The sequence below is a fragment of the Erpetoichthys calabaricus genome, chromosome 2 (genome assembly GCF_900747795.2).
Source record: "Erpetoichthys calabaricus chromosome 2, fErpCal1.3, whole genome shotgun sequence".
NCBI lineage: Eukaryota > Metazoa > Chordata > Cladistia > Polypteriformes > Polypteridae > Erpetoichthys > Erpetoichthys calabaricus.
The window spans coordinates 134,820,417-134,833,884 of record NC_041395.2 but is presented as its reverse complement, the minus strand read 5'-3'; the positions used below and the strand labels follow the sequence as shown (position 1 = coordinate 134,833,884).

General features: G+C 36.8%; 1 protein-coding gene across 1 annotated transcript; it reads left to right on the top strand.

Moving 5' to 3' along the window:
* The first annotated feature begins 423 nt into the window (after positions 1-423).
* On the top strand, positions 424-11,673 carry p2ry1 (purinergic receptor P2Y1). The gene is made up of 3 exons (XM_051923984.1): positions 424-750; positions 1,080-5,920; positions 6,272-11,673. Exon 2 carries the CDS (start codon positions 1,163-1,165, stop codon positions 2,222-2,224), a length of 1,062 nt encoding a protein of 353 aa, XP_051779944.1. The 5' UTR covers positions 424-750; positions 1,080-1,162; the 3' UTR covers positions 2,225-5,920; positions 6,272-11,673.
* The last annotated feature ends 1,795 nt before the right edge of the window (positions 11,674-13,468 follow it).

The window sequence follows — 13,468 nt, the reverse complement described above, 5'->3', positions numbered from 1 at the left end:
GTTTGAGGGCTGCATGCCTGACTTCATAAATGATTCAGCACACTGTTTTATTAGGGAATAAAATGATTATTCAAATGTGTATATTTCAAAACTAATTGTATGTGTAATGGATTGAGTCCTCATAATAAATTGACTACGTATTGAATTTCAAAATACGGTTTAAATTCTGGAAAGTGCGCTTCGGCAGGTACAACTATTCTTAGCCGTAGCAATTATAGAGCCAGTGACACTAGTCATCGGTCCCCAGGAAGCCTTTGTTCAAAAAGCGTTAGGCTATTATAAATAATATAAACGTCAGCCAAGCAGTGTCCTGCGACTAGCAGGTGAATACGACTCGCTTGGACGCCAGCGACACGCCTTGAACTTCTCCAAGACGTTTGCCAGGAAGCGGCCACTTGCACTGTCTGTATCGCAACTTTGCACTTTTCTTGAGCTTTATGACGAAGGCCACGCCTGTTGCCTGTGTGACGCCACGGCTGAATCGAGTCGAGGAGAGAAGGCAGAGCGCCGAAGGTTTTGTAGACTCCGCTTTTTTGCCGTCTCTCTCACTCACTCCCCCTGTCTCCGCGTCGTTTGTCTGGGAGAACAAGATAACGGCGACGAGCGCTAGTCGCAAAGGTCGCGCTTCGCTGGGGTGGGGGCGGAGTAGCCGTGAGCGCGCAGGGGAGCAGATAGAGACTGAGAGAAAGAGAGAACATGCACAGCTCCCTCCTTCGTTATTCGTTTGGTTTAAGTAGAGCGGCTGGGAAGGTAAGTAAGACCTTGCAGAAACTCTCTCAACTTGTTGTCTCAGCGCTTTGTTTCGGCGACTTAACGGCAGACCCCGGCTTTCTCTCTTATCCTGGGGGGTGGGGATGTTACCGGTTAGGGCTGAGTGTTGTGCTTCGCCCCCGCCACCCACTGTGAGAGGTGTGCCTTATTGATTTAATAATCCCAGAAGTGGCCGGTATAAACGAGAGTCGTACGGTACGAGCCTCCAGGTGAGCTGCCAGCTCGCCTCGCGCTCCTCGCACCCCGTACACCTTCGTCCCCCTCCTTTGATTTAACCTCCAAATGCACTTCTTTTACCTGTTTTACAGATGGCGAGATTCCAGGACTGCCACAATCCATTCGGTTGGCACCTCTAGCGCCAAAAGGAGCGCACTTTTTGCACTCGGGCAATATGTCAGCTGAATTCAATTTCTCAGCCCTTGCTAATGTGACAAACAGCAGTTCCGCAAGTGGAGGGTGCCCGCTAACAAAAACCGGCTTCCAGTTTTATTACCTGCCGACAGTGTACATCTTCGTCTTCATCACTGGATTAATAGGGAACAGTGTGGCCATCTGGATGTTCGTCTTTCACATGAGACCGTGGAGCAGCATTTCAGTGTACATGTTCAATCTGGCGTTGGCTGACTTCTTTTATGTGCTCTCGCTTCCCATCCTCATTTTTTACTATTTCAACAAAACGGATTGGGTCTTCGGAGACATCATGTGTAAGCTTCAGCGCTTTATTTTTCACGTGAACCTGTACGGGAGCATCCTCTTCCTCACTTGCATCAGCGTGCATAGGTACACAGGAGTTGTGCACCCTTTAAAATCCTTGGGGAGACTGAAGAAGAAAAACTCCATCTTCATCAGTGGCTTGGTGTGGTTCATTGTAATTGCTGGGATTTCACCAATACTATACTTTTCCCGAACTGGAACAAAGAAAAATGGAACAACATGTTATGACACAACCTCTGAGGATCACCTGAGCAGTTATTTTGTGTACAGCATGTGCACAACTGTCTTTGGGTTCTGCATTCCCTTTATAATCATCTTGGGCTGTTATGGATTAATAGTCAAATCACTGATTTGCAACGATATGAACAATGCGCCTCTTAGGCGAAAATCCATTCACTTGGTCATAATAGTGTTAGCTGTTTTTGCTGTTTCTTATCTGCCATTTCATGTGATGAAAAACTTAAATCTGAGAGCCAGACTGTACTTCCAAAGCCCTGAGATGTGTGATTTCAACAACAAGGTGTATGCCACGTACCAAGTGACTCGAGGTCTCGCCAGCTTGAATAGCTGTGTGGATCCAATTTTATACTTTCTGGCAGGGGATACATTCAGAAGACGACTATCTAAAGCTACCAGGAAAAGTTCCAAACGAAGTGACAATAATCTCCAGTCCAAAAGTGAAGAAACTGCCCTCAACATTTTACCTGAGTACACAGAAAATGGTGACACACGTCTGTGAATGTTAAACATTAAAATCATACGAGTCTGGGTAAAAGAAAAAGGCAAAAAACTTAAAGCTTATGAAACTGCCTTTATAGTACACTTCTTTCTGTCTCTTCTTGCCCATTTTATGGCAATAAGTATGTCAGGGCTTTCCACAGAAGGCAGGTATTTACACTGTTTCGCATGCTTGTTCATGTTTTACTGGAAGCCCTTACATGCAGAAAGTGTTTGCATAGCCTGCCTTTTAATCCTCAAACTGTTGATTATTCACGTTAACTTTTGAATCCCAGTTGTAATTAGCCTCTTTAGCAGCTCAAAGTCAGTTAGGAAAAAAAAAGAAAATCTGGATTGAAAAAACACTGGAATGCCAAGATTTTATCTGAGCCTTACACAAACCACAGATTTTAAACATTTATTGCAGTTATGGTCACCTGTTGAACAGATGACTGGAATGCACCAACAGTAGTATTTACGTAACCTGGAAATTTTAAACATGAAATAGAATTGTGTTACTTTTTATGCTGGTTTCAGATACTTTTGCAAATGAGTGAAATGTGCTCATAGAGCGGTCTCTTCATAGCTTTGTGAGGCTCAGCATTCCCTAGCAGCCCAGACTTTAATGTGTATTAATGCAGAAGTGGTTTATACATGGAATAACATATCTCACTAGTATTAGTTACTGTCCCTGTGTTTTATAACTGCAGAAACATGACTAAGCAAAGCTATCAGTCTGATTATCATGCTGTTAACGCATGACAAGCTCAATATGCACTGTAAAAATGTGACCTTTGGGTACTGTATATTATTGACACTAACACTGGCGTTATGTACACTGTGCTGCTCAACCACGTGTCCAATGTGCACTGTGTAGTGACAATTTGTGTTGTATGAAGGCATATAGTATATGTGATTAACTTTTCAAGCCATTTTGTAGGATAATATGGTGTTATATCAGAGACACTTTTATTTTTGTATGTGTTTTATTATAATTTCCTGTTAAAATTAAGGTGTTAACTTATTGCATGTAAGCAGTGTTAAGGAAAGGTGACTAACTTTTCCAGTTTTCTAATGGCCTGAACAAACAAATGTTTCTTTTCTTTGTGTCGTGCTGTTTGCATGCAATTTATGTTGCATGATGATTGCAGTGGTGCCTGCTATTTACTAAGAAATTCAGTTCTACATCCTTTAGTCACGTGCTTGAACTTGTGCTTCTTACATATGCAATTGTGATACAATAAAATTCTTTATTTCTGTCTGTGGAGTCAGATGTTGAAGCACAACATGGTAAGCACAATTTATATTAACCTTATTGGTGAAACGTTGTCTGATTGTGACAATTATTAGGTACAATGTGAACACTTTCTGATGAATTGTGTCTAAAATACTCAAGTAAAACTATAAAACTGAACCAATTTGTACTTTTTCTGTAGCTCATTGACAGAGGTATCGATTGTAGGTGTAAGAATAGAGCAATCAAAGTTTGTTTTATGTTTAATGAGATTACTCATTCTCATCTTTTAAAATATTTTTTATGGTGAGTAGCAAGATGGCATAGTGGTTAGTGTTGCTGCCTTCTAGGCTCTGGAGAGTGGAGTTGATTTCCTGTCTTGGATAATGTCTGGGTGGAAATTGCAGCTTCTTCTCAAGTTTGTGTGGTTTTCTATGGGTGCTGTTTTTCCTTCCAAATCCCATACATTTGCATACTGGAGTAATGGGTTGAATGTGTGTGAATATGGATGAGTGTGCTCTGTGATGGAATGGCATTCATTCAAAGTTGATTTGTACCCTTCACCTGATGCTATCGTTTTTTGACTGCCTGTGAGTTTATAATTAACAAAATCAGGTTCAAAAGATGATTGGATGGATGGGGTAACTTTTAATGGACATTGCAAAGTAAAGGTGTACATAAACAGGCTTCTTTTTTGAAATTTTATACAGGAATATATAAAAAGTCCTATCTCTAAATGAAATTGACCTAGATGCCAGAGCACCTGTAAGTATTACAGCATAAAATATTTACTGTGGCGTGTGCTCCCAGCAAAAAAAATTCCTGAACAATATGTCCCTAAAGGATGAACAGAAAGGTGTGTGAAGTCAATTGACAGCTGACTGTTTTCAGGAGTAATGACATTTAAAATATTGCAAATTATAAAACCAGATTGCTTTTTATGGAAGTAGAGGAATTATTTTTGGAAGCCTTACTGACCTTTTTTGAGTGCACTGCTTATACCTTTTGCTTATTCTGTGAACCAAAAGCAATTACAACCCTGTCAGTCACTGCGCCGAATAGATCATCCAGCCAGCAGTTCAAAGAAAGACATATTTTATATTACTGCTAAATCTTTAAATCTTTGTCTTGGTTTACTTTGTCATGTGGTTAGTTCTTAATATTGTATCCAAATTAAATTCTAAAAGCTGCTTATCCCTTCATTTCATATCACCCATACATCTAAGAAGATCCTTGACAGAATGAAATTGCTGTTTTATATTCATGTAAATGGTTTAAACCCATGCAAAGCTAAATGATTTTATTATATGATAGAATAATAGTGTGTATACTGGCTGCAAGATGATAGTGATACATTTTCCCCATTATATCTTCAAAAAAACAAGACTTTAATTGAAACTGACTGGAGGAAAAACTGAGTAGTTGTCATAATGGCATATTAATCATACCCAGTACACTGTAAACTATATTGTATAAAGATTTTAAAAAAATTGCTTTTGTGAATATTATTTAAAATGATTTTTGTCATAAAGCTTTTTACAGACTGCATAAGCAAGCCATATTCCATCTAGACATGAGTGACATTATGAAATGGTGAATGCTTCATTTTCACTAATCGTATATTTATGATAGAAGTGCTGAGTAAAAATTAGTTACATTTAAATGGCAAATGTATGATAAATAACAAGTTTAGCTTGCAGCATATTTGTTCTTTGTGCATTCTATTACAACATTATTTTTCAGGCCAATTACTGGTATATTTTAATAATAAGCATTGCCTAGTTCTAGCTAGTTGAACTTGATTTCTGCCATGCAGAAGTCTTATGTGAAAGTATTTATTAAAACTATTTAATTGCTCTGTGTATATACTGTATATGCACATATAAACTGTGGCAGAAATATTGTCCAGTTGTTATATTTTAAAATCTTAAAATAGCATTCTTAAATCTGTTCAATGAAACTCAGTGTCTTAGGGACCTTAACTGAGTAGCATCTGGCACAAGACTGGAAACAGCCATAGACTGGGACCAGCACATCACAGAACATATTCAGACATACATACATGGCCAGTTTAGGATTGTGATTTGAACTAACACATGTCTTTGGAATGTGGGGGGACAATTCAAGGGCAACTCACACAGTCACAGGGGAAAACATACAGACTCCTTACAGATAACATCTAGTCATAGGATTTGAACCGAGGACACTGTATCTGGCTAGCAGTAGCTCTGCACCCCATGTCATCCAGATCCAAGAGTAATTCTTGGAGTTGTTTTAGTGATAGTCATTACAAAGCCGCCTGTAATGTACTTAGAGATAAAATAAATAAACGCCTGGAATTAATCATGCAATACCCACAGAGGAAGCTTGAATGCCGTTAGTTAATCTTAGAGATGCATTTTGCCCTTTATGCTGAGACTGCTATGGATTGCATTCTAGATTTTTGGTACCTGCAACATTTTTATCATTAAGAATGTTGTAAGGGTGGCACGGTGGCACAGTGGTAGCGCTGCTGCCTTGCAGTTAGGAGACCTGGGTTTGCTTCCTGGGTCCTTCCTGCGTGGAGTTTGCATGTTCTCCCCGTGTCTGCATGGGTTTCTTCCCACAGTCCAAAGACATGCAGGTTAGATTAGGTTGGATTGGCGATTCTAAATTGGCCCTAGTGTGTGCTTGGTGTGTGGGTGTGTTTGTGTGTGTCCTGCGGTGGGTTGGCACCCTGCCCAGGATTGGTTCCTGCCTTGTGCCCTGTGTTGGCTGGGATTGGCTCCAGCAGACCCCCGTGACCCTGTGTTCGGATTCAGCGGGTTGGAAAATGGATGGATGAATGTTGTAAAGGAAATAAATCTGCATTAATTTATGTGTCTTTATTTAAATAATTGTTACGTAGCTCCTTGCCTTGTACTTAAAGTACTATACAAATAATTGTCTTCTTAAGATGTCAATGCATCAACATGCTTAGAAAAAAGTAAGTGTAATTTGCACAGTGAAGGCAACAGAGCAGTTCATTGAATGGGATGGAAAATATAAGAGCAAACATAAAGAACAGCTAGATAATGAAGAGTTACTTATTAAAGACAAGAATGTCACATTTTGAGCACATCCGAGGTGAGATGGGCATTCATTTGTTTTGGCTTGACCAATGATCCCTATGAAAGTGAAGCAGTGATATTTAAAAGAAGTTAAATTACTAATCTTTAAGAGATGACCACTCTGTCAAATTTATACAGGGTAAAGAGTCTAGATAGATACTGTGGTGCTAATATTAGAGCTCTAAGGTATGCCTTAATTAAACTTAATTAAACATGTTTAGTATTGGAAAAGGTCTACCTGTTTCATATCAGCACACTTGATGCTACCACTGCTTTAAAGATAGACACCATCTGTTTTTCAGATGATGGCAGATAGAGATAACATAGGGGTTTTGTTGTTCTGGACATCTAGTGAGTTACTAAAAGTGGTAATTCCACAAAACCATATTACCACTGTTATACACAAGGCTAAATTAAATGTAGATTGTAAAAGCATTCAGACTTATACTCTCTTAAGATCTGAAATGTAACTAAATCTTGCGCCTAGATCATAAATCAATAGCTACTTTTTGAAATAAAAGCTGCAGTCATCCTACAATGTATGCATTCTTCAGTGGAAGAAAAAAACAACAACAAACAAATTCATCCAAATGTTAAGTGTGGAGGATCACTATAAAATAAGTGTAATAAATATCATCAATGCAAATGTGTTTAGACAGAAAATTGGCTGGATTACTCATTTCATCTGAAAGCTCTCCAGCAACAGGATAATAATTTGTGTTTCTGAGACAGTCAGCAGTCTGTGCAGGAATCACATCACTAACTGGTGCATTGCGTTGTACAGCATCTGAAACAATACAAATATGGAGCTTAAAAGACTGCTGTTTGGAAAGCAATTCTTAATCTAGCTATTGCTCCCTTACGAATGCAGGAATATAAATGGCAATGTGTGAGTTTCCCAGGTTTACATAACATGTAGAATGTATAATAATCATAGTGTATAATAATTTTGTCATGCTACTGCCTGCACAACTATTATTATTTAATAAATTAGTATAATGACTTTAATTTCAGTCCTATAATACATTTGGAGTTTATTTTCATCCTTCCATTTTTTGAATCCACTTAATCCATTTTGAAAGGAAGCCTGTGTGTTCATCATGGGTAGAAACGTTTCCTGGATTGCTGTCAGCTCCACTATAGGGCATACTTCACACACATCAAGCCACTCTTGACATAGAAAATTGGAGGAAAATCTGCATGCAAACAGGGAACATACACAAGTTCCACACTTTTCAGTCCAGTCTCCTGGAGCATTTAAACCACAGCATCAACCACATTGCCTCTCTACAGCCTTCAGAATAAGCAATGACAATAACTATTTAAAAGTTCAACAGAGGTTTTGAAAAATCATTTCAATACTCTGTATGAACCTCAAGACCATTTTAATTTACACTATATTAATACAGTATTTGTATGACTAAACCTCAACATTTTACTTATTATCATTTATGATTCACCTATACCTATAATTGGGTTTATTATAGAAATTACAAAGGCAAAATATTACAGATTGATAAAAGGGATTGTATACAGTACTAAAATTACAGTATTTAATTCTTAAGCAATGTGTAGTTAATCTTAGAGATACATTTTGCCCTTTATGCTGAGACTGCTATGGATTGCATTCTAGATTTTTGGTACCTGCAACATTTTTATCATTAAGAATGTTGTAAGGGCGGCACAGAGGTAGCGCTGCTGCCTAGCAGTTAGGAGACCCGGGTTCACAATTGTTCACAAAGAGTTTTCTCACAATTGGGATATCTTAAAAAACTGGGAAGATTATAGAGTACTAGAGGGCTTACCCCCTGCTCACTTCGCTAGTCAACCCCCCTTGCCTGAGCTACACGCCAGCCACTTCATGTCTATGACGCTCGTGTTGTGAAGAGGGGGGCTGAATGCACCCCAAGGAGACGTGGTTTCTCCTCCGAAAACCCCTTCTTAAATGGTGATACAATGGGGAAAAAAAGTTTTTTTTCACCTCATCTTTGCTCGATCAGCTGCTGTGCAATGCTGCATGATCTGCATCTCGCACGGCACTTCGAACATTTAAAAGCCTGTACAGCAGCTGTCTTTGTTATCTACTCTTTGTCTTTTTTTTCCAGCCCTGGGCACAAAGTCTCGTCTCGCGGGACGTAAGTTCTTAATATGTTAGATTATAATTTAAAAACAGAGTAAGAATCTGAAAATCTAAAAGCATCACATTAAAGTTCATTAAATTCTGAAAAGAATGATACGAAACATATCTCTGTCAATCAATCTTTATTTTACATAGCACAATTCATAGTGAGAACTATCAAGGTGCTTTATAAAGCAAGCAAGGATCCACTGAGACACTGGAAAACGACTGGAACTATCCAGGCATCATGGATCAGAGTATAGTACAAAGAACTGGAATGCATACAGGAGTTGATTAATGATAAGACAACATAGCAGAGTCCATATCAGTAAAGTAGCTAGTATTTGTCCGTCCTTGGTCCATCCTGGAGACTTCCATACCAACATCAGATCCTTACTCCATTTTGAACTCTGTACTGGTTTTCTTTTTGTGATTTTGCTGGCTGTGTCTGTAGAATAATTTCTTCAGTGAATTATGGTAATTAATTACTGTTGAAAAAGGTGACATTAACTGGGATAATCTAGCTTCAGTAGCATTCAAGTATTTTTTCAGACATCTCTTGGTTTTAAATTATCTTCCTTTTACCAATTCTGAATACCATCACATCAATTGAAACAAAACGCAACAGCCAAGACTTTTGGAAATTAATGATCTTTCTGCCCTCCTCGTTCTTAACCACTTTACATCACAGATCTGAACATAAGATCAATCATGCTGTATATTCTTTGTGAACATCTAATTGTCAAAAATCATTGGACCACTCACATAAAATGTACTGCATGATTAATTTTACATTATATTAATCAAGCGGATCACTTTCTCGTGTGTTCTAAATTGTGAGCTTAATGTGTAATAGTAATAATGAATTAAAAAGATCAGTAAATAAATCCTTAACAGATTCATACAAAGGCTGAGAGTGCAGTATGCATTGATTATAATGACAGAATTGAATGAAGGAATGTAAACTTTTTTCTGTCTGTAATTTCTAATATATAGAGTCAGCATATTTTAGCTGTGAACTTGATTCAGAGACAGTTCTATACTTAGTTATTACATTTGTAAAAAAAAAAAAAAAAGCCTGAAAAAATTAATCCCGTGGTAAATACCACTTACTGTAGGACAATGACAGCAGAATTCTGGTCCTTTCACTGCAATCAATTTATGTTTGGTCTAGAATTATTTTCACTTGTTCAACTCCAAGTTCTATTTTGGTATATTTTGTTAAAGAAACTGAAAAACACTAGTGTTGTATTGTGAAAATAATAGAATGACTGCCACAGTTAACATCTCCAGATGTCAGGTATTTTCACAAAATAGCATTTGGTCAATTTCTTTTAATGAAACTATAGATTGGAGTCCCAAAATAATTGCTATAGTATACTGTATATTGTGTGATGTGTTTCACTACAGATCTCTTTTAACTATCCAAGTTTTAATATTATATTTTTACTGATAGTGTGATTTCCATTTATATTTGCTAAAGTAAATTAGCAGTTACAAATATTATCTGTAGAATAAAATCAATAATTTTCTTCTTCTTAGATGAGATGTCTAAAAGATTAAAGAGCTGTACTAGATTACAGAGTGCATTTAGGGGAATTTGCTTATCTGTTAGAGACAAGTGAAATATGTTGTTCCTCCTTTCAAAAATGCTTCAGAAGGGAAGACATTCCCTGCACTGAGCTCATCTGCTGTTTGTATGTTGTGCATCTTGCAGTCCAAAAAAAACCCAAAACCTTCATAAGCAGGTCTGTGTTGGTTAGGAATGGTCTCGTTCACTCAATGATTTTTCAATTAACTTATTCACTCACTCCCCCAATCAGCAGTGATTTCCAGACCTTGTGAATTAATAGTTAATGCAACAATAATGTCTCTAAAGTTCTTTGTGTCTCTGATAACCACTGACTTGTTTTTCTGGAAAGTCAGATGGACAACATTTCTTTGTATCTTATTGTTGCCATCTCTACTATGCTGTTGTACTGGTTTTTAGGACCAGCATATGTTTTAATTCTGTGCACACCATACATTAATCTCATACTGATAGTCCTGTAAAGCAGCTTTTGATACAACTCATTATAAAGGGCAGTATACAATATCAATTCATTCAATATGGAACATATTTTATTTACAAAATAGATTCAAATCTGAAGCAGATAATTTATTAAGTATTTTGTTATACTGTACAATGCTTTTTACTTAGCAAAAATGTTTTTAAGCCACAATAAGCTTTTTAGACCAAACATTAAATTAAGTTCATGTGCATGGACAATGATATTTTGTGGTGCAGTGGATAAATTTGAGACTGTTGTCTAAAAAATATACTTTATTGTGATAAAAATGTTAGTGCATTGAATTTGACTTGGTGAAGCACACACCAATAAAATTTCAATATCAGTATGTACAACATTAGAGCAATATTAACTCATTGTTTGTCTGCTGCCCCCAAACAACCAATTTAATACAAATACACTTAGACAATTTAATTTTCTTACTTTTGATTTTATTTAAAACAAGTCCTATTTTATTCAAACCTGCTTTAAATTTCTGAACATCAAAAAAAACGGCAACTTCAACATAAAACTTTAAAAAGCAGATCTTAAAGCAGCCAATGGCAAAGAGTGATGCAAACGTCTTTGCAGTGCAAACCAAGGTTAGTTGTTTTATTTTGTTTCATTTTTGGTTATCACAAGTAAGAAGCTAGAAAATTCAGGAAGTCAATTGAGATTCTACTTTTTCACAGACTCTTCCAACTAATTTTGTTCATTTTATGAAATTTATGAGAGCATGGCCTAAAGTTGAGCCTATTAGATCTCCTACCCTTCTCCTTGAGGGTCAGCTTGTACTATAGATGCAGTGAGCAGGCTGGAGAAGAGAATGCAGAAAATACAAGCCAGCTATGTGTTGCCCTTCATCTTGCACGATCCTTAAAATATTCCTGCATGAATGAGCTTCATGTGACACTTGTTCATATTTAGGAAAAACGGATTTAAACATTTTTGGAAGAGAGCAAATGTACGAAATTATTAACATGCAGTAGAGATTAATTCAACTGTAGTATTTAATAATTTGTTTATTAACACTGCCTACAGACAGTAACCTGATACAGTGAATGTGAGATTTTCCTGTGATAATTAAATATATACAGTCTTACACTCATAAATGTTATGTGCCAAAAAGGTGTGTGTCTGATAGAAAAAAAAATACAGTAATGACCTTTTGGAATAAACTAACTGCCTGGCAGTGAACAGAAAGAGAAAACGTTTTAAAGGACTTGTGTAGATGATTTTCTCTTGTGCATTTAGAATGCATTAATTAATTCAAAATTAGACTTCTGGTTACAGTATTATGTGTTTTTTTAGCTTTTGCATTTTAAAAATGCTCCTGGAAGAATATCTCATGAAAATTTGACATCTCGGTGTCATAACAGTTAGGTTTCACTCCTTATAATGACCAGACCATGGTTTGGTTACTTAGGGTGCATTCTGTATGATGATTGCATGATTTTTTTTCCAAGAACTCCTACCACTCCCCAAATAAATGCAATTTCGTTACCTATGAACTTTTATTAGGCTTGCTGTGAGTAAGTGTGCCCTGCAATGGTTTGGCATCCTGTCCAGTTTTGGTACCTGCATTGCAGTCATCACCTCGAGTATACCTATATTAATGTTTGTGAACAGGAAAAGCATGTTCATAAAGTTAATGAGCATTGAGGATTTTTTTGGTTGATCCATGAATCCTTTCATTATCAGAACAACTTAATCCAGTTTAGGTAATCAGAGTCGGGCAGCATTGGGACAAGGCAGAAACCAGTCCTGGAGAGTGTGCCAGCCTTTAGTTATTTTTCTATTATAATCTGTCAAAGTGAATAATACGTATGAATAAATGTTATTAAGAAGTGGTTTGTTTATGTATGTAGGTGTGAATGCATATTGTGGCAGTTTTAATTCCTCTGTATATTTCAGAATATTTGGTGCAATTCGTGAATAAAGCTTTTACTTTTATTTACAGGAGTAATTTAGGGACTGTTTTATCTGCAAACGTTCATTCCAAATAATGCTCTAGGTAAGTGTTTCAGAATTGAACATAATGAAATTAAACCTAAACATTAAAACAGATCTTAAAATCCATATTGTGTGTTTTTTCTTTTTGGATTCATTGCTATGCATCAAATACTTTTAATGTCATGGTTTGTCATTTAAGTGGCCTTTATTGTAACTTCCAGTTGCTTAAACATTTTTTAAATAAGTCATTTTTTTTAAACTTTTCTGACAAAATAAAGCATGGTCTAACACAGTGACTACAACAGTGAAAGTACCATTTATCCATCCATTTTTGTGTACACATTTCCAGTTGATCACTGGTAGTCTGAGCCTCCTTAGTAGTAATGGCTGCAAGGTAAAATCCATTGTGGACAGACAACTCAGTTCAATGTAGCTTAAACACTAAATTGTTGTGGAGATGTCAGTTAACCTGATAGTATGTTCTTCAATAGTGAGGGTAAACCAGTGTGGACATAAAGAGAAAACTGAAAGTAACAGTGTAAATGTAAGGAACAAGAATGTCAAGTTGATGAATGGAAACAACAAAAAATCCTTAGCAAGGCAAACAATATTCACTTTCTGTGCCTTTTATATCATAGTCTGAGTGATCAAAGTAAGGCATTAGGATTGAGAGGAATTTGTCAAGGACCTCCCAGGCTAGTGTAGTCTGCCATAACGAAAAATGCAAATGCTTACAATGGGACAATTTAAAATTACTATTCAGCTTGACAAATTTTCTTGGTACAGTGGTTGGAAGCCTATATGAACAGAGGAAAAAACACTT